The sequence below is a fragment of the Patiria miniata genome, unplaced genomic scaffold (assembly GCF_015706575.1).
Source record: "Patiria miniata isolate m_02_andy unplaced genomic scaffold, ASM1570657v1 HiC_scaffold_29, whole genome shotgun sequence".
Taxonomy (NCBI): Eukaryota; Metazoa; Echinodermata; class Asteroidea; order Valvatida; family Asterinidae; genus Patiria; species Patiria miniata.
The window spans coordinates 27,979,511-28,006,689 of NW_024037068.1; the positions used below are offsets into that span (position 1 = coordinate 27,979,511).

General features: G+C 40.7%; 2 protein-coding genes across 2 annotated transcripts; both read left to right on the forward strand.

Annotated features, from left to right (window-relative positions):
* The first annotated feature begins 1,590 nt into the window (after nucleotides 1–1,590).
* Nucleotides 1,591–11,490, forward strand: LOC119735470 (follistatin-related protein 1-like). Its single transcript, XM_038209170.1, has 11 exons — nucleotides 1,591–1,780; nucleotides 2,285–2,359; nucleotides 5,218–5,275; nucleotides 5,746–5,858; nucleotides 6,404–6,536; nucleotides 6,868–7,046; nucleotides 7,523–7,650; nucleotides 8,664–8,776; nucleotides 8,993–9,056; nucleotides 9,415–9,503; nucleotides 9,786–11,490. The coding sequence occupies exons 1-11, from the start codon at nucleotides 1,778–1,780 to the stop codon at nucleotides 10,106–10,108; spliced, it is 1,278 nt and encodes a 425-aa protein (XP_038065098.1). The 5' UTR covers nucleotides 1,591–1,777; the 3' UTR covers nucleotides 10,109–11,490.
* Nucleotides 11,491–12,213: 723 nt separating this feature from the next.
* On the forward strand, nucleotides 12,214–26,839 carry LOC119735352 (hyalin-like). Its single transcript, XM_038209046.1, has 9 exons — nucleotides 12,214–12,289; nucleotides 18,897–19,166; nucleotides 19,438–19,713; nucleotides 20,537–20,812; nucleotides 22,478–22,753; nucleotides 23,130–23,408; nucleotides 24,348–24,614; nucleotides 25,829–25,957; nucleotides 26,802–26,839. Exons 1-9 carry the CDS (start codon nucleotides 12,214–12,216, stop codon nucleotides 26,837–26,839), a joined length of 1,887 nt encoding a protein of 628 aa, XP_038064974.1.
* The last annotated feature ends 340 nt before the right edge of the window (nucleotides 26,840–27,179 follow it).

A 27,179-nucleotide genomic window follows, 5' to 3' on the forward strand; every position in this document is an offset into this window, starting at 1 on the left:
ACAAGGCACCTTCCGTTTGTGTGAAATATGAGAAAATTGTGAAACTATTTTCGTTCACATTGCAAGGAATACACATTACCAGGAACAAAATTTACCGACACAACTTTAATATATACTTTTACAAATAAAACTTGCGTGAAATTCTTTAAAACTCTTCAATCAAAAAAACAAAAAAACAAGTAGGCCTATTCCTGCGATAGTCTCAATATAGCTGTATTGTTCTCAAATAAGGAATTGTTTTCACTTGAGAGAGCCCTTTGGCCTCAGGCACACCCTGGCAGTAACTTTTCTTGGTCCGCCCTTGAATTTATAGTTAGGCCTATGCAAGGGACCAGGTTTTTTTTTCATGAGAGGGGCAGTGTTATTTTTTTTTTTACAGGTCACTTTTCAATCTTGATAGGGGCACAGTTTTAATGTAGCAAACAGGGTACTGAGGAGCAGTTTTCTATCTCTATAATTTATCGGGAGAAGAGCGCTGTTGTTTTTGATGGCCAATTTCCCATCTCGAGAGGGCACTGTTGTATTATTGCGATCGAGAGGGTGTTTGTGCTTTCGAGGGATAGTTTTCCATCTCGAGAAGATTCATAATCTCGTTAATGCGCGAGGGGTTTTGTGTTTTTGAGAGCACTTTTGCATGAAAGAGAGGAGACAATTTTTAGGCGCAATCTTAATGCTTTCATGTGTGCGTTTCAGGGGCGGTTTTGTTTTCATCTCGAGGGGCACTTTTTTGGCCTAGAAAAATCTGTAGGCAAGTCCCACCCCCGCCCCCCCCCGGTTCCGCCGCCCCTGGTTAGGGGATGGGGAGATGATTCCCTCCTTTTTTGTAAGATCTTATGACCTCTGCCCTGTCTTGCTCGCAGAAGAGATAAGCCACATGAATCAGTGTACCCGCAAACTATAGTCATAGAAATGGTCAGCATGGGGGAGGTTAAAATTCGCGATATTTATCGTTCTTCAAAAATTTAGGGAATTGTTACATGACAAATAAAATCAATTTACTTATCAAGAGCCCTGTTCAACAGCTCCTAAACTGGATTCATGACAAGGTGACAATCCACTGATCGTTGCGATTATTTCCCTTTTCCTTTAAGAAATAAAGGTTGACCCAAAAGTGGTCGTATTTCCTCGATAAAAATGAAAGATTACCCAATAAAATGTACCCAGGAGGCTATAGTTACAAATCAAATATAATGGATGGCGACGTTAGGCGCTTTCGGTCCGCCGTAACCTGACCGATTCTGCCGGGGGAATTTCTTTTTTCTCTCTCTTCTTAAAAGTCTCCAAGGAATGCAGGCGAGTTAATGTTTCAATGGGAATGATCATGATTAAAACTCTTTGGCCACTACATTCTTGATTATTTGAATAGCAGTCACGGTCTAAATAAGACGTTTGATAAATCATCAAATGCGTAATCCTGCACTTGATTTCTTCCTAAATAATATACTATAGTTGCTTGAGGTCGAATTATCAAAACATTACATTACAACCCCCGTTGAAATACTGGACGAGGCCAGGGCCATCCTGACCCTCTTTTCACGAGTCTAAGGTTTCTATTGGCGACTGTGATCAAAGGTACGCGCCAATCGAAAATGTCCGTTCCCCAGGTAAGCATAAATCGTGATTGTGCTCCCAAGTGACCCGCTAAAATCCTCACCTTTTTACAAAAGCCTTTCACTTCAGAGTTCATTTAGTTTGCTGTACGCTGGTGGGTGACAGGAGCTCCGTTGGCGAAACTTTCGTTTTCATTGCTCCATCACTCTGCACTGTAAACGCCACAATGGTGAGTATTTTAACGGAATTTTTACGACGCCTAAATATTAAGTGATGCATTATAATTATACGCACGTCAACACAATGTTGCTGGGGTTTTAAATTAACCAATTGTAAGTAAAACATCATTGTTTTGTGCTTCACCATGGTTCTTCTCACACTTCAAGTAAAGGTGTGTGCCTTGCAGTTCATTTTTTTTGTATTCAGCTATCGTTGCTTTAATAACAGACCGTGAATTAGGAATTGTTGAATAGAAAAGCTTGTTAAACTAAAAAACAACAGCCAAGAAATCATTTTAAAATCATAAAGTCCGATGATTGAGCTTCATGCTCTGAAACAAGTAACCATAGGCATATCCAGTTATTTCACGATATTGCAGAGTGTTCGTACAAATTTCCCCGCGGCCACCTGAACATTCTGAAGTGAAAGGCTGTGAAATATAGGTTAGTATCACTTGTTTGTGATGCTTTATCTAAATTTTAAAAACTAAAAGTTATTGGTTTTAACTTTTCAGGCATTGAAATTGACGTCATTGCTGATTATTACCCTAGTTCTCACCTCTTGTGAAGTTCTGACCAAAACTGGAAAGGTAGGTAGTGATTCATTAAACTTCTATAGCTCAAAGTTAACTTTATTAGCAGAAGCTTGTCAAATGCATGCCCAATGCTCTTCAAAATGGATAGTGTTTTTTTTTAATTTGTATGTTTTTTTTTTCAACGAAACAACCACTTTATTTCGATTGAACGCTGTGAAAAAAAAGGGTTGCTTTGTGCACAAAATAACCCGCCGTGCGAAAGCCGAATCATTGTATGTTAGCCAATAAGTCGAATTTTGTGCAGAAATATACGTCGGATGATTTTTATTTCATAAGTGAATAACTTTGTTCAAAAGTAAATAACTTAAATATTGCTAAGAAAAAAGCAATTGGAAAAAAAAACAAGTTGAAACTCAAAAAAAGCACGGGAATACATGTTTACAAACGTTTAAAATAATTTATTCGGTTTCTTGCTGAAAGAGAATGACAGAGATTTCCCCCCTTTTCCCCCCAGACGTAATCGTAAAAAAATACTGCTAATTATGTTAGCAGTGATATCTATCTAGAGCCCTTCGAATGGCGTCTAGTTTGTTTAGGAATAGCCTTTTTCGTGGGCGCAGTTTGTCAAGAATGTCAACCGGCGCAATATGCCCAAAATCGCATAAAAAACACACGAACATAATTTCTCCTTCAATTCTCGCTCGCACATTTCTCTCGTACAATTCTGAATTCTGTTTACCAGACTTTCGTAAACACCCATAACGTGTGTAAGTTAAAACTCCCCAAGAATGCCTCCAGGTTTTGACTGTTGACCCTAACAATTGCCGCGTGGAGATTTACTTTGTTGTTTTTCGTAATGTTGTGAATTTCAAGCTTCCGTTCTCCAATTACCTCAGTTTTATTTCATATTTCTTCAATTACGACCTTTGCCCGCAGCCATAAGGCCACTTTTGCACACCACTACTGTTCTACTTTGCTCGCAGCAAAATCCATAATTTAGTTATCAGTATCCGTGCCGGTAGAATATCAGATTGATTCGGCGTGTTTATTACAAAAATCTCAGTTACAACAAATTCTTCAGTGCCGTATATGGCGTTGTATACCCTCTAGCTAAAATTGGGGACATTTGTGTACTCCTAACTGACCGAGCACCAGTGACAGACTGGTCGGACTACAAGACCACCCAACCAACAACCACTTAATATTCTTATCTAACGTTATATCTTCATTTCCAAACATAACCCTGAAAAGAATATAATAGAAACCTACTTTCCAATGAAGTCTTCTTATTTATTTACGATAAGCGTCTCAGCTTTACTATCGATTACAACGAACTGATTGGCCTTATTATGAAGCTACTCGACCTTGTTCTAAAGTGCTTTCTGTCACGTCCTTTTTTTCGCAATGAATTCCAGCAAACGTTTTGATTGAGACAGAGGAGGGAAAGATTAAGTTTGCAACCTTGACAAGCAGAGAACCCAATGGATGTTAGTCAGGTTGACACGAATCGAAACTGAAGTCTCCCCCTCGAGCTATTTATGTGGAACTGAGACAAGGACACAAGGACTCGAGTGGTGTGAATGCCAAAATATCTTGACATGAAGCTCTGACAGGAGCTGGGTCGGTCGGACGGACGGACGGACGGACGGACGGGCGGTCGGTCTGTCTGTCTGTCCGTCTGTCCCGAAAATCGACCAAAAGTATGGTGTTCCATACGTGCCATCGGCGTCGCATTTTCCGGCATCGTATTTTAAGCTCTTGGCAGGGATCCTTTTGATCGGTTTCACGCAAGACTTTTGAGTCTAACACGGCCAGAGTATAATGCACTCGCAATTGTTCATTAAAGCATGGAGAAATAAAACATGTTTTATTTCTCCATGGATAAAGGCACAGGATATATTTTTTTAAAAGTGTGAAAAACTCTGTTAACGCGACGATGGGAGGTCGCTGTTTAGGCCTATGAAATTTGAGAGAAAAAAATCTACTCTCCCGCTAACGGAAAACTTTGTCCAATGGTCGGTTGCTACATGTAGTTCAAGTTGGCTGTATCTGCATAATCCTAAAGGGGCTGGGGGCGGAATCCGCCCGCCCCCCTCAACATTTTCCGCGATAGCCTCTAAAAAAATTTTTTCGCGACCCGAGCTGTTATGACTAGGCGCCGTGAAAACTGAATTTTTGCATATAAGTCGTGTACACAGAGCAGAATTGCCATTCGAACATGTGAATAATTAATTAGCCATAATTCCAAAACCCTTTGACCTATAGTCATGAAATTTCTTGGGTATGTTTAGGAAGAGTTGCTCTATGCATGTGCTGAGTTATTCGTCACTCGATGGCCGAGATCTTGGGGATCCCCCCCCCCCCCCCTGCTGAGAGGTGGTCAAAATAACCCGGCCCCTTTAGGGTTAATAAGACTGCTAATATCCTCTTTGGCATCAACGGGAAGTCAGGTGAACTGTCATTACATGGACACATGCGCACTGTTGAGCTCAGTTCACCCGCATTCGGGCCTAGGTCCGTCTAAACATCTATCCCACGAGTCAATTTGCCTGGATCCAAGAACCTATAGAATCTTACCAAAATACAGATTCGCTATTAATCCCACTATTGATCGAAACTCGTGGAAAAAATCATTGAAAGTAATTGGTACTGTAACTGCATTAATCCTCAATGACAGTTTTGCAGATGACAGAAATAGCCGGGAGCTGTTTGGTCGATATTATTGTTGGGAGCGATTGGACGCATTCTAATCCCAAACAAAAACTATGTAGATGGAAAATCCAGATTTTTTGTTGGTTGGAGAGTTGAATTCAATAGGCACAGTCACTACGTAATCCTTACCCTCAGGCATTCAAATAATGACCACACTTTGATTCTGCGTCAATGATGGCTTGTTTTCAATTATTGTTAAGGCCAACAGAGGGCGTCACATGAAGAAGGAATGGCGAGGTGAAAGAAAAGCCACAGAGGGTAAGCCGGTCGAATCCCGAGGCTGGACTTAACCTTTAAACAATCACAACGATTTACCGTATTCACATAAAATATGAAGGAAAACATAACAGCCGTATATATGTACTGTGCATGCATGGGACGAACATTAAAAGCTAATTGGCAAGAATTCTTATAATTATTTAATTACACAGTAATAAGCTGAAAGACGTTTAAACCAAGTTTGAATGAAATAATGTGCTTCAGGTAAACGATTGTCATTGGGTCTGCAACAACTAATGGTGATCTGTAGTGATGGCTAAACTGTCAATCGAACATGTTACTTCTTACATGAGGGGGCAGAGACAAAATCTATCCAAAAATTAAAGAATAGGCTTAGTACACGGAGTAGGAAGAGAGATAGGTCGAACTTGTTCTAAGTATTTACAGAAATGCTTGCATGATTTTGGTATCCTTTAATTCATAACGCTCGGTTGTGAATTCCTTTACAGCTGACTCAAAGAGTCTTCCATCTCAGGCAGACGTATGTGCAGGTGTTGAGTGCGGGGTGGGCAAGGAGTGCACATTGACGACTGATGGAGAGGCTAGCTGTGTCTGCGTCCAAGTACGATGTTTCCCTCTGAACCAGGCTTAGTCTTGTATAACGCTTCATTGCTTGTTATTCCTCAGTCACAGATGTCCATACGCCAAGAGTCGATTGCTCAGTGACGTTAGAAATAATGGCTCGAGTATTATGATCGCATTTCAGTCTTCGTAACTCATTTCGTCTGATATGTGATGGTCGGTTGTAGTCTAATGCCGATCACATAAAAACAAAAAAGAGTGCAAAATAAGACTTTTATGGGTAGGGTGGATCACTTTGTGTTGTCAAAGAGAAGGCTGTCGTTGTTTTGCGCTTTAAGATTTGCACATGATATAGACTCGATAGCGTTCTATACTCGAGTGTAAAAGCACCATATCATTATACCACATAATTATTGTTATTGTGATATTCGTAACTTTAAACAATGCAGGATTTTTCTATGTCCAGAAAGCCAACTATTGCACCGAGTGGTCCCGTTATGTTACCCTTATGGCCCCCTAATGGTGCCCTACCAACAGCGCCGTGACTGTGTTAATAATGAAGTTGGCTATGGTGTTTCCGTTTAGGAATGTAGACGTCATCGCAGCCGTTTACTCTGCGCATCTGACGGTGTGACGTACACCAATGAATGTGAGCTGCAGAGAGCTGCATGTCGAGGCGGAATCCAGCTGTTTATCGAACACGAAGGCATCTGTGCTCGTGAGTAAAAGTCAAACGGTGTCCTAAGTAAAATATACCTTTTCAAAGAAATTGAAATATATCGTTAACCTGGTATGGAGGGAGTCGTTTGCAGTCCATTGTGATTGTAGATACATGTATTTTATTGAAAGCTAAGAGGAAGGAATATGTTGAAGACTAGTACCTGATTCCTAAGGGCAATGACAGTGTGCGAGGCGGGGTTGTTACAGGGGGTTTTGATATCCAAGATTTATCAAAGTGATGCATGAGACGTTGCAACCTGTCAAATACATCCCATATACTGCATGGTTAACGGACATTGTATATTCATACCCCTGTTTGTTTCATTTAGCTTTGCCCACAGATCCCACCCCTACCTCGAGTCCAGCCTCCCGTACCCATCCCATCGCATGCTATCAAGATCAGAGAGACACACTGCAGCGTCAGATCGTTGAGTGGTTACAGGGAGTAAGTGCGTCTGCAGGACCCGAGGATAACGCCTACGAAGCGCTGCTAGAAGATTGCTTTGCAGTAAGTCATTCGTTTTATGAGCTGTCGGGAACTTAAAAGTTAATTGATTTTTTTGCTGTATTTTCGAGTTTCATTAATTCCGAAAGAGATTCTTGTTTATTTTCTATTTTTTTTCTAGCAGTATTAAATAAGTTACTTACAAATGTACTATGGAATTAGCCAGTGAACAAATAACACCTGCCAATTCCCTTTTTTCATGACATTTTTACACTACCAATTTATAATTATATGCGACCGGACAATAATTAAGGTGGATGTATTTTTGCATGAAATTAAACTTTCTTTTTCATTAGGTTTTTTTTGTCGCGAAACCAAAACAATTTTTTTGGGGTCGAAATAAACCACATAATTCGAGAATTCGTTGCTGAAAAAATCAAAATATTTGGAAACATCAACCTTACACTCAGAAAAACAAAACAAAATTAAATAGCTAATGCTCGTTCTACTTCCCCCCCCCCACTCGTTTATTTTGTCAGCGATTCGACGATACTCAAGATAATTTCCTCGAGCCCACCGAGTTCATGAAGTTTGTTGAGCACAATGAGACATTACAGAATACAACTGACGACTTGAATCAATACTATGAGGAGAACACCTTGCTGAGGTCAGTATTTGAGCTACATGTATAGGCCTGCAGAACCTTTTAAAAATGTGAACATGCAACATTTGCAACATCAAAACAAATCTACCAAATTATTATGAAATTCCTTACTGGACTAATATATTAGTGACTGAGAGTCTAAAGCATCCTGTAAAATCATGGCACCTGGCGTACTGACATTTTCAAGAAAAGTGGTATTTATTGTAAATTTCCAAAGCTGGAAAAAACCGGCCTTTTTCAAATACTGCCCCAATTTAACACCGATTACATACCAATCGAACGGGTACAAGCCTTCTAGTCTGGTTCTCTGACCTTACAGTTCCCGACGTCTATAAATTGCTCCATTTTAATTTCAGTGGGGTATAAGGAACCAGAATACAAAAACATGATTGTTTTTATTGGTTTTCCCAGCATTTACCAACACAAAACTTCAAAAAAAGTCAGTGCAACAATATTCGCTTTAAAATACTAATCTCCCAAATCCATCCTTTTCTCTTAAACTAACAGTAAAGACAAATGTTGCATATTCCTATTATTCCTATTTTGGTTGAGGTTGGCAGAACGTGTCCTGTATTTTTTTCCCTCGAATGTCTGCAAGGTGCGTCCTCGCAGAAGTCTTTGTTTCTCGGTGATGAGTAGACACTTTGCACAATTATCACTGATTTAACAAGAATGTTGTCTTTGACAGCTCTTAACCGTGTGTTTACTTGAAGTGTATCGTTTGGTAACTGCGATACAAATAACCCATTGTCAAAGAGTTTGATACTTTTACCAGAAACTGTTGAGAAACCTACGTAACGATCAGCAGCATTTGCAGATAGACATTTTCCCAATTTTGCCTGTTGTTACTGGACAGCTTGGATTATAGCGACCGCTCCCGCTTATACCCCTCCCTAATACGCCTCCCACATTCTATTCCCTTTGTGTCTTTCCCCTCCCGACCTCAAACCTGATTGAGCAACTTTAACGAAAAGTTCACTGTTGAAAGGTGACGTAAATTTGCTGTATGTTCCCAGAAGCCTTTGCGTTGATGCACTCCTGGCTGAGGCAGATGAGAACTTCGATTGGAGGCTGAGTTTATCTGAATTCAAGAAGGTCATGATGCCTGGATTCAACCCACCCACCAAGTGTAAGAATAACGCTTGTTTATCTACCTGTAGAAAATGTCTCCCGAGAAGAGAAGATAACAATTGAATTGACAGTTAATTTAGTAGGGGTGATTTTTTTTTGTTAAACAGTGATTGCAAAAATGGATTGTGACATAAGACAAACAAACTAAGAGTTGCCCTGGGCATTATTATAAAACAGTTTAGCTTTAATCTTCAGCGGTATTTTATCTTCGCAGTGTGCTCCTTGGAAGGCAAATATTTTATGGACGGCCAAGAGAAGAAGAATAAATGCAATATCTGGTAAGAACCTTATCTTAAAAATATCTTGGGAAGAACGTATTGATAGTATTCACATACTAAGCGCAGGTCATACAGTTAAAATTGAATGTAATCTATAAATAATAGAATGGACAGGCATGCAACTTTTCCTCGGATTAGCTGATTTCCTCTTTTTTTATTCCCATTTCTGTCATTCAAAATAGAAAAACACTGTACAAAGTCTTCTGAATTTTGGAATTTCCTCTTTTTTTGTGAATGTACAGTGAATGGAGCTGCCTCTATTCCTGTGAAAGTTTGCGTCAGCGTAGATTTAAATATAATATAACGGGAATAGTTTCTTCGTGTATCGAGTACAATTTTTCTTCTCTGTTGTTTGTAGCATTTGTGCTTGCGGTAACTGGGTGTGTACAGCCAACGCGTGTGATGGACGATTTATTGCAGGGCAGAGAGCAATGGAGGAAAGCACAGGTACGGCTCTGCAAAGTGTCTGCCTTACACGTGCTAATTAAAATATTACAGTGGTACTTTGTGTGTTATGAACTCAGCTTCTCGACCCTGTACATTATTAGCAATTTATTTAAACTTCAGCTGTGATGTAACATACAGAATAGAGTGAGATTTTGGGTCAATGATGCATGCATGATCTTAGGACTCCGAGCACCAAGTATAGACAGCAAAAACATCATAATTTGTGGGTTTACCTTCTTTCATATCTTTATCTTTAATTTTATCCCTATTCCCAAACAAAAGAGGAAACCGTTTCTAAAGACACTTGGCTGAACATCATGAAGAAGTTATCTTCCGTGGACCCTGTCAAGTTTCCAACAGATTCGTACAATGTCAGTCAGCTAGCTGCCAAAGTGATCGGAAGAGAGGAAACGGTCATTGAGACATCTACAGAAGAAGCAAGAGAGCATGCGCATGATCATGACATCGCATTGCCTAGAAAACCTTCATTTTCGAAGGGCTCCCTCATAGGTTTGAAGAACACAATCTCCAAGAGTTTTGGGCATCTTAGGGAGATTGTTGAAGCAACGCCCGAGGAGGGAAAGAAGATGCGAGATAAAGTGTAAATATGAACACGCTGTGAGGAAATGTTCGATCGCCTTGTATTGTGAATGCTTCATGATATACCTACGCATAATCAATTAGATTAAGTACCAAACCCACGGAATTAGCCAGTGAAATGGTAAAATAAAGACTACGGGGAAAGCGTATTCTAGAGTAAATTTGTGGTTAGGTTTGGCTAGATTGGCTGCCCAGTTGACGTCGGTGAAATCGGTGTCATGTGAAATGTGGACTTCTATGGAATCTGGTTTCCTTTACCTGAGGTCTATGGACTCTTAACTTTTACAAGTGAACTGCCACTGTCTTGATTATTGTCACTAAGGCATGCGCAATACAACCAATGATACAATAGGGAGGTAGACTTACTTTTGATCACAACACCCGAGAATTTTGCACCTGTAATTTTCAACCGAATCTCCGGTCTGCACCAGCAGGATGACCCGGATGTTGCATCCTTGACCTTACGGATACGTGATTCCAAACCGCATCACTGCATCTATATCTCATGGAGTCCACATTTCGCACTACATCAGCGAACTCTACCATGGGTACGCTCGGTGAATTTCACAGGAACTACAGCAAACGATTTCGAAATTTTGTTTTTTTTTGTTTTCAGAATATCAGATAACCGATAAGCAGAACAATAGAAAACAGTTGTTGCCAAAACGTTCGACCAGCTTTTCTGCTTTTCCGAACGAAGAAAACGTGTGATCTGATTTTCTGCTCTTCGAGCAAGACAGAAAACAACAGATGTCCACTTTTCGTCCGCCACTGCCTGTGGAAACGTGAAAATCACCCTTTTTTAAAGCAAAAAGCAGAAAAGCAGAAAATGTAACCTTCGAAAACTATTCTGACAGCACAAAAGTAGATGACCACTTTTTGTACTCAATAACTTTCGTCCCCCTTAGGCCCATACGTTTGTCGATACATGGCGTTCACTATTGTTCCAGTCGAGATAGCTCTGCACAGTCTCGTAATGATAACGTCTTTGGAAGTTCAAACGTTATTGCTTATTTTGCTTATCAGTGATTCAACGAAAGTTAAGTAATAATATTGCCATTGGATTCGCGTCATTAATTTATGCCGGTATGTCATCGTCAGCTTTGTCAATTTAAAGAAAGAAAGCTCAGAATCCAAAGAATATACATAACATTTCAAAATGGAAGTCTTAGAATGCTCTTCGATGGATTTTTTTTCCAAAATAAGTATCTCAGAAATGAAATGTGTATAAAGCTATTTTTTTCAAATTTACTTTATTACGAAACCAACTTAAACATTAATTTAACTTTTTGAAAATGTATGTTAAATTGCTTTAAATAAAATAAACAATTCGAAAGTAAATAATGTGCATGCGCAAACTTAGATTAAAAAAAAGTTTAGAAAGCGATAACATTTGAAATTCGATTTTTTTCAGATTACAGTTATACTATCGTTTCTTGTACGGCTGTTACAATATCGATGCATGTGCATTTCTTAGAACATTTTACGTGCTTAGAAAAATGAGATAAGAACAAGTCACATTTCAACATGGATCTCACACCATTGTGGCTGGTAGGCCTGACTTCTTTTTGCCGAATAAATGGGGGGGGGGGGTTCCGCATAGCAAATTTCTCTGCTGAATAGCCTCAGAATTAAAATAAGACAAGACTATTAAAGCTGGTCCTAGAGCCGTAAAAGCTACTTAGAAGTTTAGTAAGCTTATAAATTCTTTGCAAGACATATCCATCAACATTCGTTTGGATGTCACACATTGTTGCAGGGAGCCGGATATACGGGGATCTGGAACGATTGGTGGTGTTTTTCCCATGATGATTTCTCATTGTTACCGGCATATTCTCCCACCCGGATCCAAGTAAATGAATTTCTGGAAAACAAACACGTTTTAATAGAGGTTCAAAGTGAAGTCCTTTCATAATTGCCCTCGAACAGACCAGCGTAAATAACATGGCTTGTTTCGATTAGCAGACCTGAAATCCGAGATCAAACCAAATTAACGCTTAAAAGGCAGTACGTGTACGCCACTGCCATCATTTTTACCAAACGCGAGTTCAGAGTGAGATCCGGCGCATTGGGACGGTAGCTGGCTGTAGTACGCCGAAGTAGGGTAAATATGGGAGCACTTCCTTATCTTGTATGGGTAGTCATCTCCTTTCTCGCTACACAGAGCTGTGTCGTAGACGCTCAAGGTGAGTCATAATTTTCAATCATATTTGCAATTTAACCTTTAGTCAATGAAACGTTGGTACTCTATTGACAATTTTGTCATCGCTAAATCCGTTTCATTAAATTTTGCAATTTCTATAATGGGAAGGGGAAGTGATGGTTATTCATTAAAATCAATGAGTGAAATCAACATCGATAAAGGAGTTGTTTATTTTTATTTATAAATACCTAAGACAGTTTACCCATTCCTATATTTGTCGAGAGCCCGTCTCGTGGCTGGCTTTAAACGGTTGATAAAGAGCGGCTGACTGCTCTTTATGTACGCTTTTCCAGTGTTACATGAAATTTGGACTCCTGTGAAACCCGCTGCCTTTTACCGTTTATTGGTTGAACGTTCACAATCTTGACGTAGGCATGCGCAGTACTACCGGTTAGTCAGTATTTCCTAGTCCTAAATTCACAATACACTGGCACAGCTGCGTTCTGCACCACACGCGCAGTAAGCGTGATGCGCTCGCCAATCTCCACATAAGGAGTTGTTTACGACTTACTTGCTAGAAGGACATACCCGGGAGCGGCGGAACGCTTTTCAAACTGGGGGCAACTCCAAAAAGTGGCACTTGCTTAGAAAAAGGGGCACCTGCATGCATGTCATCGGTGTGAAAGTGAAGTTAAAGAATAATGGTCCCGTTCATTTCGCTAGAAACCTATTTGAAAAGGAACAAATTATAAACACGTTGTCTATCTTGCTCTGTGCGTTTCTTTTACCTAGTCAAGAAGAGAGATCATTTGTTTTTTTTATCGCGAAAGGGGCACTGTTGCTTTTGATGGCCAGTTTAGTGACCATTTTATTCGCGTGAAGAGGTCTATTCCATGGTGGCCCTGAAGGGACATCACACATCAAGATTTCTGCGCAGAAATCTGCGATGTCGCACATTTTATCGCAGAAATCTGCGCAGATTTCAGTAGTGAAGCCCGTCTAACCAGGATATTTTCCCCATTTTTGACGTGCTCTCGACCAATCAGAAGTCCGGATTTGGCCCCACTTGACCCTCATTAGCATAAAATGAGGAATGGGCATCTACCATTGATCATGGGGGTGACACGAGTATGAGGGGCTTGCGTAAATGCAAATAATTAACGGCGTGTACCATTATTATGGTATTGAATAATATACGTATAATAAAAATTAGTTTTACGTAAATTGAAATGTACGAAACAATTATGATTGTCTAATTGGACTACCGGGATGAGTCATTCGCAACAAATCTTAAGGGTTGTTCCATTCTAGACGATGTTCGCCGTACTCGATAATAATTTTCGATAATAATCTTAAGGGTTGTTCCATTTTAGACGATGTTCGCCGTACTCGATAATAATTTACTAAAAGATAAATTCTTCAATTAGACAATCATAATTGTTTCGTACATTTCAATTTACGTAAAACTAATTTTTATTATACGTATATTATTCATTATCTTCAAGCAAACTTGATTCCTCGATCCTGATTGGTCGATCCATGGCAACAAGCCGTGCTTCATATCCGGCTCGTTAGTAAAAACGTCATACACGCGCACGCACCACTGATTACTAGCGCCCATTGGCTGCAAACGCTCGAACTGCGTTAACTTCCGGTTCCAATCGTGCAGAGAGTGCTGGAGGTGACGTCACACTAACGAACCGGACAACCATACCGCACGGCCACGGTCCATACCGCACTCCGCATATTGCGCTATTCTAAGCCTACGTGACGCGATTTGTGCTGCACAGCTCACTGTGAATTCAAAAGTTGCGCGTAGGTCACACAGCATGCGTGTTCCAAATGTGCGTCAAGTTTGCTTGAAGATAAATTCGTTATCACGCTCGCGCTCGTGGAACACGGAAAATGTAATGCGTCTGTGTCCCACACACCACTCGGCATTCGGCCTCGTGGCATGTGGGACACAGACGCACTACATTATAGACCGCTTGCAGACGCGTTCGAAAATCGACGCGCGAAGGTGCGCGACGCCATGTTGTGGGACAAAATGTGCATGGATAGATATGCGTTTGACCCACAACATGGCGTCGCGCGCCTTCGCGCGTCGATTATCGAACGCGTCTGCAAGCGGTCTATTCCGTGTTCCACTCGCGCTCGTAAGATAACTAATAATACCACAATAATGGTGCACGCCATTAATTATTTGCATTTACGCAAGCCCCTCATACTCGTGACACCCCCATGATCAATGGTAGATGTCCGTTCCTCATTTTATGCTAATGAGGGTCACGTGGGGCCAAATCCGGACTTCTGATTGGTCGAGAGCCCGTCAAAAATGGGGAAAATATCCTGGTTAGACGGGCTTCACTACTGATTTCTGCGATGTCGCACATTTTATCGCACATTTCCGTGCAGATTTCTGCGATGTCGCACATTTTATCGCAGAAATCTGCGCAGATTTCTGCGATGTCGCACATTTTATCGCACATTTCTGCGCACATTTCTGCTATGTCGCACATTTTATCGCAGAAATCTGCGCAGAAATGTGCGATGTCGCGCATTTTATCGCACATTTCTGCGCAGATTTCTGCGGATGTCGCACATTTTTTTCGTACATTTCTGCATCTTTTCAACATACTTGCGCCTGGCTATTTTGCTGCTGAAGCTAAGGGGTCTACGAAAATCCTGTTTTTATTATTGATACCAAGTTTTCCCCAAATATTCCTTGGTCACTTCTTGTAAATAAGGACCACCTTAAATGACTCATGAAGTTTCATTCGAAGGCCAGCGGTAGATTTTTTTTAGAACCGTTAAAATACAGCCGCTTTTCACGAACACCGCGCGGTATACACACACAACACACGGCGCAATGGGCGCAGTAGCTGTAGAGCGTGAACGCATGCACACACCACCGGGGCACGCGCGGCGTTAACACGGCGTTGTCGCACTGCCCTGCCCGCTGAGCTGCAGCTCAGCGAAACCGTGCGCTGAGAGTCACAGGCCGGTGGTTTGTGGGGGAAATATTCAGCAGAACTCCGGCCAGATCATGTTTGTTAAGAATACAAATAGTTTCGTACGAACACCAATAATATTAAGCAGGATGAGCTCACATCAGACTCCTGTAGGTCAGACGGCCTTATGAACATAATTAGTGCTCCACGTTTGCTTAGAATTGTTTTAAAATTTCATAAAAGAACCAATATCCTGCCCCTATTTGCACAGCAATATTCATGAAGTAAAACCACTACGGGTGCAACACTTATCACTTCAAACATTTTTCATTAACCCTAACTCCGGGGGGGGGGGGAGAATCGTATCAAAATTCCAGGATTCAGGACTGTTTGGGCTATTAGGAAAACCCGAGCAAATGCAGTCCTGCATTTCCACAAGAGTCCCGGATTAACTTCATCCAAACATTGAAAACCTTTCCTGTCCAGTCGTGTTTTGCTTCGGGTCGGGTCCACTATAGGCCAAACCGATGCGAAACATTATAGATATAATTCAAATCCTGCGCTGTGTTAATTTCCAAACTGTTTCCATCTTTTGTCCCCGTTTATTTCGAGTTTTGAATTGACCCTATCCGACCCGATCCGCAAATTTTCAAACACAAATCTGACCAACCCAACTGAAATGACGGACAAACCGACCCGACCTAACACAAAGTTGGTTTTTGGTTGGGTCGGTTACAGTTTCGAGTCGGGTCAGCACAACACTTCTGTCCAGAACCCTTCCAAGAAGCAAAAGTAGCCAGCAAGGTTGCTGAAATCTATGGCCACATGACATCACACAGCATATTGCCACATTCCCCAGAGATTGTAGAGGCTGCAGCCGATCATTGCATGTGGCACAAGCAGAGGCAGTCTTCACTTGAATATTAGATTTAAAAACAGGCAGGGTAATATTCATATTTTACTTTATTTCATTATTTAAGTTGGCGGCCAATTTTGTGAAATCCATTGGTCTCTCATTGGTCCAAGTACAGCTAAATAAACAATCAACATCCACATACACGCAAAAGTCTCATTTGTTTTAAAGTATGGAAAAGTAGGCCGACTTCAAACTTGTTTTTAGTAGCCTATTTACTTACTTAAAAAACACTGATAAAAATATCTAATTTAATAATAGCATTTTAGTAGTGTCAACAATTAGTTGATTTTCAGTAAAAGGTAATATCCAGTTCTATTTCTATTCATTTTGGCACTTAAGAGTGTTAACTCATTCGCAGTAGTCCTGGAGGATTTCCTACCGGTGTACAGAAATTAGCCTAGGTCACAATTCTGCCCTTTATCTGTACAAAATCGCAATGATAATGTAAGCATGGATCCAGCCCATTCAAAATGGCAACAATATTGTCACTAATGCAGTTTTAGTAGATACCGGTATATGACCATTTTGCCTATTGTTTATGGTTCATGTACTTGTTTTGCTATAGCCATGCACGAGAAATGAGAATGTAAATCATTTTACTGCACATGTGCAGAGTTGATCCAATCAATGGCCGTAATGTAAATGGGCATTAAAATGTAAACATGTCCGATATGACGGGAGCGAGAACCAGTCCATCGCGAGTGATCATGTGTGACGTGTGAATCCTGAGCCTAAATTCCAGAGCGATTCCTTTGCAAGCAAACAATAGAAGTTCTTAATGTGTCGGATCAAGGCGATGCACGGTTTGTTCAAATCTAGCAGTGCACATTGCATCACACAGTTTGGCACACATTCAGTTACCAAAAATACACCCAACACATGCTCATGTCTGTGTTATCCTGATCCTCCATGCACAAATGTGGGATGAAAGATTCACTTCCACTGTACGCTACGGCTCATCACGACGAGTCAATGGCTCATCACACCACCATCTCACCAGAGCTCCAGAAGATGCGAGAACCCTCTTGTCAGGAGAATGATACTGCAAACTTCCTGAAAAATCACAAAAAATGTTTTTTTTTTTTTTTTTTCAGAAACAAGGATCACATGTGCAATTGCTTTTATTAGGGGGTGGGGGTGCGGCATGGGAGAAATGTAGCCATACATTCAAAGTTCTACATGTACCGCCAACACTAAAGCAGTGGTGCATGTCACATGTACATAATGTATCATGACACCATTTAACAATATTTATATTACTTTATCAAGGGGGGGGGGTACACACTGCACAATTAGGCCTGTGCAAAGTCTAAAGTGGCTGAAAAAATTTGGGAAGCTTGGTGATCCAGAAAAAAAAGATCCATTTGTATGGAACAGGATCACACAGAAACAAAACACCTCAATTTAAAATTGCCAATTTTCCCATGAAGCTGAGGCACTAATGTGTTTGTGTTTACATGAAAATGGATTTGGCATTTGGCTAAGCATTACTGAATTAATATGCAAAGCCTGAAATAAATTCAACGTCAGACATGGCAGAATAAGTTCTGCGAACACGAAAGGTGGCAATTAAAAAGATTAGTCCGACATGTTAAATATATGTACTTTTATCCTGTTTATTACTGTCAGAATCAAATTGAAATGTTCATTTTTTAGCATTGTTTTTCTCTCTGTTGTCATGACTTATTCGTATTGTTTTTATCAATTTTATATTGAATCGTGCAAATTGCATCCCCCCCCCCTTCCAATTTAGGCCCAGTTGATGTAATTTATGTATGGAAATCTTTCCCGTGTATAACAAAGTTGTAGCACAATACACGACATGTCATATAAATGTACATCCCGCCAATGGAAGATCTTCGTCCACATATGCACGAAAGAACATACGGGCTAGATCCGCAAGCTTGCCCGTACAAATACATGAACACGCAAACGGTCGAGTTGTCTCTAAACCATCATGCGATTTGGCTATGCGTACTGCACACGCGCGTACCGTGTACGCTTTACAATCAACTCGACCGTTTGGCATTCCGCACACACACGAAAATACGTCACTTTTTGCACCTCATTATCAAATCATCAACAAATCTACCGCTGTCCTTACTTTCAAACCGAAACATATGCAGCACGTATCTCAAAAACAAAGTTGATGTGGGCCTTACATCGGGGAAACCTCTTGTTTGGAGAAACACACCTTTTAATGTGACAAATTTGTCACATGACCGCACACCGTGATAATCAGCTGCGACATCCACAGAAATCTGCGCAGAAATGTGCGATAAAATGTGCAACATCGCAGAAATCTGCACAGAAATGTAAGATAAAAATATGTGCGACATCGCAGAAATCTGCGCAGAAATCTGCGATAAAATGTGCAACATCGCAGAAATCTGCGCAGAAATGTGCGATAAAATGTGCGACATCGCAGAAATCTGCACAGAAATGTGTGATAAAATGTGCGACATCGCAGAAATCTGCGCAAATTTCTGCGATAAAATGTGCGACATCGCAGAAATCTGCGCAGATTTCTGCGATAAAATGTGCGACATCGCAGAAATCTGCGCAGAAATCTTAATGTGTGATGTCCCTTCAGGGCCACCATACTATTCATTGTTTTAGGGGCCAGTTTTCCATCTTGAGAGGGAACACATTTTTAATGTTGTTTGCGAGCAGGGCACTAAATATTGTGCTTTCAAGGGACATTTTTCGTCTGTCGTACTGTTCTTATTTTTGCTTTGCCATGGCATAAAGTAAGCATCAACCCAACCTCTCTGCACTTTCAGACACTGAAGCTCCGACTCTAACCTGCCCAACGGATCAATATGTCAGTACCGATAACGGCTTAGCCACTGCATATGTCCCATGGTCGGCATTTCCATATTCTTTTGACAATGAGGACGGCTTTAAAGTGTGCGACATCACATGTCAAGATCAGTTAGGCGATAAGGTGGAGTTTGGCGGAACGTATAAATTAGGCACGACGGTAGTGACATGTAGTACCAACGATACCGCTGGAAACCGAGGAACTTGTAATTTTGCAATTACAGTTACAGGTTGGTATCTAGACATTTTTATTTAAGAGTTTGTTGTCATTTTTGTTGATTCAAATCGTTATTGGGTTGTTATATTGAGTCGACTTCATACAGAAAAAGGATATGAATTCCGCACATTAAATTCAGTGGCGCTTTATGCTATTTTCGAGAGCCTACTTTTTGGGCGCTATCAGCAATGCGCTCAAAATTCACTTCTCGTGGTCTCCTTCAAATATCCCTTTGTATAAATCGAGAAAAGGTATACTTAACATTTACTTTTGTGTGTGTGTAGACGACGAACTTCCAGAAGTCTCTTGTCCCAGCAATGTTCCTCACAAAGAAACAGACATCGGGATGGCGTTTGCTGTGGTCCCTTGGTCTCCAATGCCAAATGCTACGGATAACGTTGACGGCGTGTTGTATCCTAGCAACATTACATGTGTGGATGACATAAGCAACACTGTGAGTTCCAATGACACTTATGGCGTAGGAACCACGACAGTGACTTGTAGCGCTTCAGATACAGCTGGAAATCAAGGATTCTGCCAGTTTAACATCACAGTTATAGGTTGGTATTTTCCCCTAAATCTTTTGCTGTTTTTAAGCCAGTTTCCTATTAAAACGAAAAATACCTAAAGAGGAACTTCGTTCGTACAGATTCACATTTCCTAAAGTCTTTACAAAGAGGTCGGTAGTGGCTCAAGTAAGGGGAGGGTATATTCTTGTGCCAGCACCACCCCCACCACCACCCCACTCAGATCTTGGGGGAAAATTGAACTTTTTCTTGTCTTAAAGGCATTGAGTGTCACAGTTACATATTGAGACCCCATAAGTGCTCTCCCTCCCCGGAAAATCGGGTCACAGTGACGCCACTGTGCGCTTGTCATTAAAAGATGTTTCACGTTTTCAAGAGAAGGTTTCAGCACACGGCACGGATATTTCGCGTGCTACGCGTCAGTGTGAAACGCTTTTCGGCACTCGCCCCATGTTCTAATAATTATTATTGTATGATTTGATTGAAAGATCCCGATCCCAGACAGGGAACTCTTTGTTTTTGTTGTTGTTGTTGTTTGTTTTACCTGAGATCCATTATAAGCAGTAATGAGAATATCGGTTAAAAGCATGACAGCGCCTACTAATGATTACCCTCGCCTGCCACGAAGCTCTATACACATGTTTTTAACCTCCAACTGCAGCTTGTAATCGCTTCTTAAAACGTTAGATTTTCAACCTTTTAAAGTGATTTGTGCTCAAAATTATTAACTGAGCTTCTGCGAGGACTCTGAATAGTTTACTCTGCCGTTTTATTCATTTCGAAAAATACCCAATTCAAGCCCCTCGCAACACTTGTCGCGCGCAGAGTCTATAACAACTGTTTGGTTTCTTTGCAGACAACGAACCTCCAAAAGTAACTTGTCCAAGCAATCTTCCTGACATCCCTACATACATCGGGATGGCGTTTGCCGTGGTCCCCTGGTCAGCAATGCCAAATGCTACGGATAACGTTGATGGCGTCGTGGATCCCATCAACATCACATGTGTTGACGACACAGGCAAGATTGTGATGTCAAACGGCATTTATGCTGTTGGAACCACAACAGTGACATGTAATGCTACAGATACCGCTGGAAATCAAGGATCCTGCCAGTTGAACATCACAGTTGTAGGTCGGTATTGTTTTACCTAACTTACCCTTTTTTCGCCAGTTTTTAATTCACACAAAACATACCTAAAGTGGAACTCCGTTTGTTTATTCATTTCCTAGTGTGTTTAGGGGCTGGCAGTGGCTCAAATAAGAGGAAGGTATTATGCCCTCTCTCTTATCTCCCGCCCTCAGAAATTATTATTATTATTATTATTAATCATTTCTGGTAATTAAACCAAGGATTCCTCAAGCGCCCTAGGCACTGTAGCTCGCAAGCCTGAAGAAACCTGTGGAGAGAAGACAATGAGAAGAAATTACAGTTTTAGAGGTGGGAGGAAAACCCTAGAAGAATATTCTGGGGAAAACCCACGGAATCAGGCAGGGGCTGAAAACCCAAGCCACATATTGGCCCAGGTGGGATTCGAACCCGGGTCACAGCGGTGGAAGGCGAGGAAAGTACCGCTACGCCAACCTGACACCCCAAATTGGGAAGGAAAATTATCTTTTAATCTTTTAAACCCATTGAGTGCCAGTTTCAACCTTAACAAGTGTTTCACTGCTCACAACTGAGCTTGTCATGGACTGAGCATGTTTCTAATGGTAGAATAGAAAAACTCGTCTTTTTGCAGTTATATCCATGTTGCAAAATATCCATTACAAATCACGCATACGTGTCATAAGTGCGCGCCTGACCACACGTACTTACGGCTGCAGGTACCACAATTACTTTTTCTGCAACCAAACGCAGTCAGTGCATGCGTCAGTTGGTAACAGAATAGTTCTGGGACTTAACTTCCCTTTAAGAGCCACTTCCTCTAGAGCCACGAATGAGAAGAAAAGGTTGAATTTTATTTTATCCATCATCAACTTGATTGAACACAATATAGGAAAGAATATTCACTTTTTGGAAAATAAGAAAATGTAACATTTCCTACACGACGATTCGGACCTATAACCTGCATCATTCAGGCTACAGCAAAACCACGCTGATCGCCATGGAATAAGCTACAGGAACTTATTCCTAATCAGGTGACCTATTTAGTTATTCCTGCGATAGAATGTATGTTTTACGTATACAAATACTAGTTAATGACTTTACTGAGATGCAAAGGAAATATTGTCCAGCCGGTGGGCATGGTTCATAAATGCGCGGTCTGTACCGCCAGTGTGAAAGCACGCGTGATCAGCGTCTCTAGTTTGGGCTAGCCCAACTGCCTTACCCAAGTTGGGACACTTTCAACATATTATTTTAGACCAATAATAAAGTTCAGATGTCTTATGCACATCGGATGTGACATGCAGTACCAAATTGTACTGGAAAAATGCAAGCGTCGTGGAAGTTTTCATTAAAGTTACAGTTGGTTTAATTCGCATTTTCATCCTTTAAGTTTGTCGATCCACACCGTTTACGTGTCGGAGCTGACTACATACACACAAAGGATTAACAATAGATGGTGCTTTGTGTCCACTATCGACAGCCTTATTAGGCCTAGTGGCGCCAAGTAGGCCACGCACATTACTTCTGAATGTGATCGCGTCACCTCTGTAGTAGCTTCAGGCGCTCCTGTGAGGTACGGTGCTTTCAAGATTCATCTCGAGTTGTCTTCTCCAAATCTCACTTTTCAACCAACGAGGGCATACCTGTACATTACAGATCCCATAACAACTTAATTGTCATATTATGCAGACACCGAACCTCCAGAAGTCACTTGTGCCAGCAATGTTCCTAACAAAGGTACAGACATCGGGGTGGCGTTTGCTGTGGTGCCTTGGTCTCCAGTGCCAAATGCGACGGATAACGTTGATGGCCTATTGGATCCTAGCAACATCACATGTGTGGATGGCACAGGCGAGACTGTGAGGTCCAACGACACGTACGCCATCGGAACCACGACAGTGACGTGTAATGCTACAGATACAGCTGGAAATCAGGGATCCTGCCAGTTTTACATCAGAGTTATGGGTTGGTATTTTTAGTTATAGATTGGCAGCTAAATTCACACAAAAGATAATAATTAACATCACTTGTCGAGCTCAGCCAGGCATTTCATTTTGGATTCTTGTTTTCCTTCATGTTGTCAATCAAACTTTTTTGAATGACACTGAATGTCACCCGCGCATGAGCAGTAGGTCGCTCTGCTTGATTACGTTCGAAAGCCCCAGTGGCGCGGAGTACCCACGACTATTGTTTCCTGAATGTGAATCAGAAGCGTCTTAGCGCGACCTCAGGCACCACCAGCAATGACCTCAAGATACACTTCTAGTGGTCTCCTCCAAATATCCATTTGCAACCATTAAATTAAAAGGTACTTTGCATTTGCTTTATTTCTTTTTCGCAGACATCGAACCTCCAACAGTCACTTGTCCTAACAATGTTCACAACATAAGTACAGACATCGGGATGGCTTATGCCGTGGTCTCTTGGTCTCCAATGCCAAATGCTACGGATAACGTTGATGGCCTATTGGATCCTAGCAACATCACATGTGTTGATGATTTCACAGGCAAGACAGTGAGACCCAATGACACTTATGGCGTAGGAACCACGGCAGTGACATGTAATGCTGCAGACACAGCTGGAAATCGAGGATTCTGCCAATTTTCCATCACAGTTGAAGGTTGGTTTGTTTTTTACCTAACTTGTGTCATTTTTGGCCATTTTTCAATTCATATGTCTTCAGATTCACATTTGCTAATGTGAGATTAGTGTTGACAGAGCTTCAACTAATCGGTTGTGTTTGCATGGGGGAGGGTGGAGTTGGTTTGATGGGGGTAGCGCCAACCCACGCTCAAGACCTGTGCCCTTCCCCTTGTGCTCCCAATCAGAATTTGGGTGAGAAAAGTAGCTTGTTATCGTCCAAAACGCTTTGAGTGTCACATTCAGACACTGAGACACATGAGAGCTAAAAGTGTGTGCATAAAGTGTGCTGTACGTTTGAAGTTGTTAAAATCAATTATTAGAGAAGTTTTGTAAGTAAACGAATGCGTAAGTTCGACGGATGGGTACCGGTAACCAGTTTGTGGGGTCTTATGGTGTTATTATGGCTATCCGCTATGTGGGGTCTTATGGTGTTATTATGGCTATCCGCTATGTGGGGTCTTATGGTGTTATTATGGCTATTCGCTATGTGGGGTCTTATGGTGTTATTATGGCTATCCGCTATGTGGGGTCTTATGGTGTTATTATGGCTATCCGCTACGTTTGTGCACAGACCAAATAATCACGTGCCTTTTAGACACGTCTATATAAGTGCGACACATAAATTATCGGTATTTGACCATTTTCGTATCTTATTATACATTTATATTGAAGGGCGATGAACTGCTGATCTAGAATGTGGCATTTTTTTTTTTTTTGAAAGCAAGATTATCTGCCTTTACAAGGCTTTCATCAGGGGACATTTTGGATTACTGCTTTTACTGATAACGGTGCGGTGCGAAACAACAGAATGGTTGATAACTGTAACGGATTGCTAAACTTTTGCGTACACGTCATATCTGTTCAGATGCAAACACTTTGTATTCTTCGAAACTAAATCACTTTTCTTTATCTGCAGACAAAGAAGTTCCACAAATTATTTGTCCCGATAGCGTGCCGTCCAAGGAAACAGATATCGGAGAAGCGGTTGTCAGGTGGTCGCCAATGCCATCAGCTACTGATAATGTGGACAGCTTTACTATCAACGACATTGCATGTCACGATGGTGCAGGGGATGTCGTGGTGTCTAATGGTACTTATTCATTGGGCACCACGACAGTGACATGTCGTGTAAGTGACAACGCTCATAACGAAGGATCGTGCAAATTTACCATCAAAGTTGTAGGTGAGTATTACAAATTATACATGTACAGGGTGAGTCCAAAAAAGTAGCTTTCATATGGTTTGGTTTAAAAATGCAGAAGTTACTGTTCACACGATAAAAACATGGCAGTGGTTCTTTTGTGTACGGCTGCATTGCCTATCTTCAACTGTAAGGCATGGTGCCATATGTCGCATCGTCTGCATCAGATAATCAAAGCCAGTCCTTTTCCATCAGTCTTACAAATTACCTTAATTATTTTTCAGTGAAATTTTAATTATATGTTGTAACACATATGAAATTAGTAAACCCAAATGGAGACCTAACATAGTGTTCGTTTTGAGCAAACTGGTGGTTTTTAAGAATCACATTTTGTGTCCACACCGTTGACTATTATTATTGGGAATTGATGGTGAGCAAGATTTTTTTTTTATATTTACACTATATGAGTGTGAAGCCATATTTTGACATGTCAATCGTTTTTAACAACAAACAAGAACTTTACGGGAACCTTGTCGTTATGCTGGTATTGATATAATTTTCAACGTGTTCTTCACTTGAAATATACGAACGACAGGTCCATTAAAACGCTAAATATAATGCACCCAGCATAAAATGAAGTTTCAAGACTAATTTCGTATATAAACATTGACAATAATATTGGGGGGAAATGGAATTACAGCGATCAAACAAAACTGTTGAAGTACTATACAAACTGTCACAATCCTGACAAGAATTGATTGGGAAGGGCAAGGGGTTTCCCCTAACGCCATCAATAAGTAGATATGGTTTCATATAACTGTTCCTCTATATTTGTATCTTCATCGAAACTGCCTCAGAAGTGGTACTTCACCCATTTCATTTTGTGGTTCGTGTGTACATAACCAAATTGACTTTTTTTGAGTGTTTGTACTCCTTTTCGAAATAGACAAATGATACTTCTTTAAGGGCTGCATGAGGCTTATACTGTGGAAATGAATTGGAACTTTTTAGTTTCGGTTTTTATAATTGTGGTGAATCTATACACTATACGTATTTTGAAGATGTGCGTTGCAATTCGTCAGTACATTTAAAAAGAATTAAGGACATTATCCGTAAGACGGATTTCCTTGATGAAACATACAAACAAATAAATAGCATTACATGCTGATGCATTATGCTTTATCTTTGCAAGAACTCTCTTGCATTAGCTGATTAGCTTATCTTAAACACATTTTCCTCTTTCCCGTCGCTTGAAGGTTGTCAAGTTGGTCAACACAAATGCTCCAATGGCGTGTGCATTCCTCGTTCCCAAGTCTGTGACAACTTTAATGATTGTGGTGACTACGATAACTCAGACGAGAAGTCTACATTGTGCGTATCTGAATGTAAGTATTGATTTAATCCTCAAGGAGAGATATCACTGACGTGGTTGTATCATGTCTGGGATTGTAATTGTATTGATCTATTGAATGACCAAGTGCTCAGGCTACAGGTATGAATGTTGAGATTAGATCAGATAAGAATGATTAGATCAGTTGTTTCCTTGTCCAAAATCAGAGAAGTAAATAAGTTCTGTAAAGTTTGAAATTCGTCCTTACCGGTACTAGTTTTCACTCGTTTGACATGGATTCAGTTGAGACAACTGTGTTAATCTTTCAAAATTAATACCAACGCTTTTGCAAAAATGGTTGGTACTTTGTTGGTTCTTCTCCTAAAAAACTCCGCAGGACCGTTTTAACAGTTGTGTTGTATAACTTCCACATGATGTTTAAGAGTTTCCAGCAACGATAAAATATGCAGATGTGTACACTCCAAATAAATCCTCCTAAAGAAATTGATTTTACTTTTGTTTAATGTACAGCCTATAGTTTCTGCCAAGCTCACGGTAATGCAAGTAAACCATGCATTGACCGAACTGGAATGCTGAACAGTAGTGATTCTTATTCGGTCAACGGAACTGCGGTTCTCACTTTAACAGCGCCAGCAGATTTCTCGAAGTCTACGTACCTTAGTCAGGTGAGTTTAAACAGCTTTGCCGACCTATATATATGCGTGACAACAGATCAAAAAGACTGTTTTATTGGGAAAAAATGGTACGGTACCGTAATCTATGTTGTGATGACAATATGACAATTTTATGAAATACTCTGAAATGAAACAGATCTAAATGTTATATTGGTCTTATTGTCACATAAGTCCTATTTTTTCCAAATTACTCTCTGCGTCTAGGTTGCCCTAGTCGTGAACGACTTCCCCGGATTGTTTAACAAGACAGTGTTGGTTAACATTTCATTGACTGACACTACACATACCTCTAGAGTTTGGGTAAGTTCTAAAGAAATTAAACAGCAAATCTTAAGAACTAAACTAGAATTTAGTGTTGAATACAACAGTGCCTTTACGATTGATTGTGATTTAAATTTGTCACATGATATACAGCATATCACAGTCCATTTTTTTGTTGCCTGACATGCACTTTAGGAATCATTCAGAAGCTAGAAAAAGTTGACAGTATTCTCTTGGTCTCCACTTGTAAACTATAGGCCTTTTTGAAATTCCAATTCTTACCTACTTTGCCTGTTTGTATCTAAAAAAGGAAGTATCATG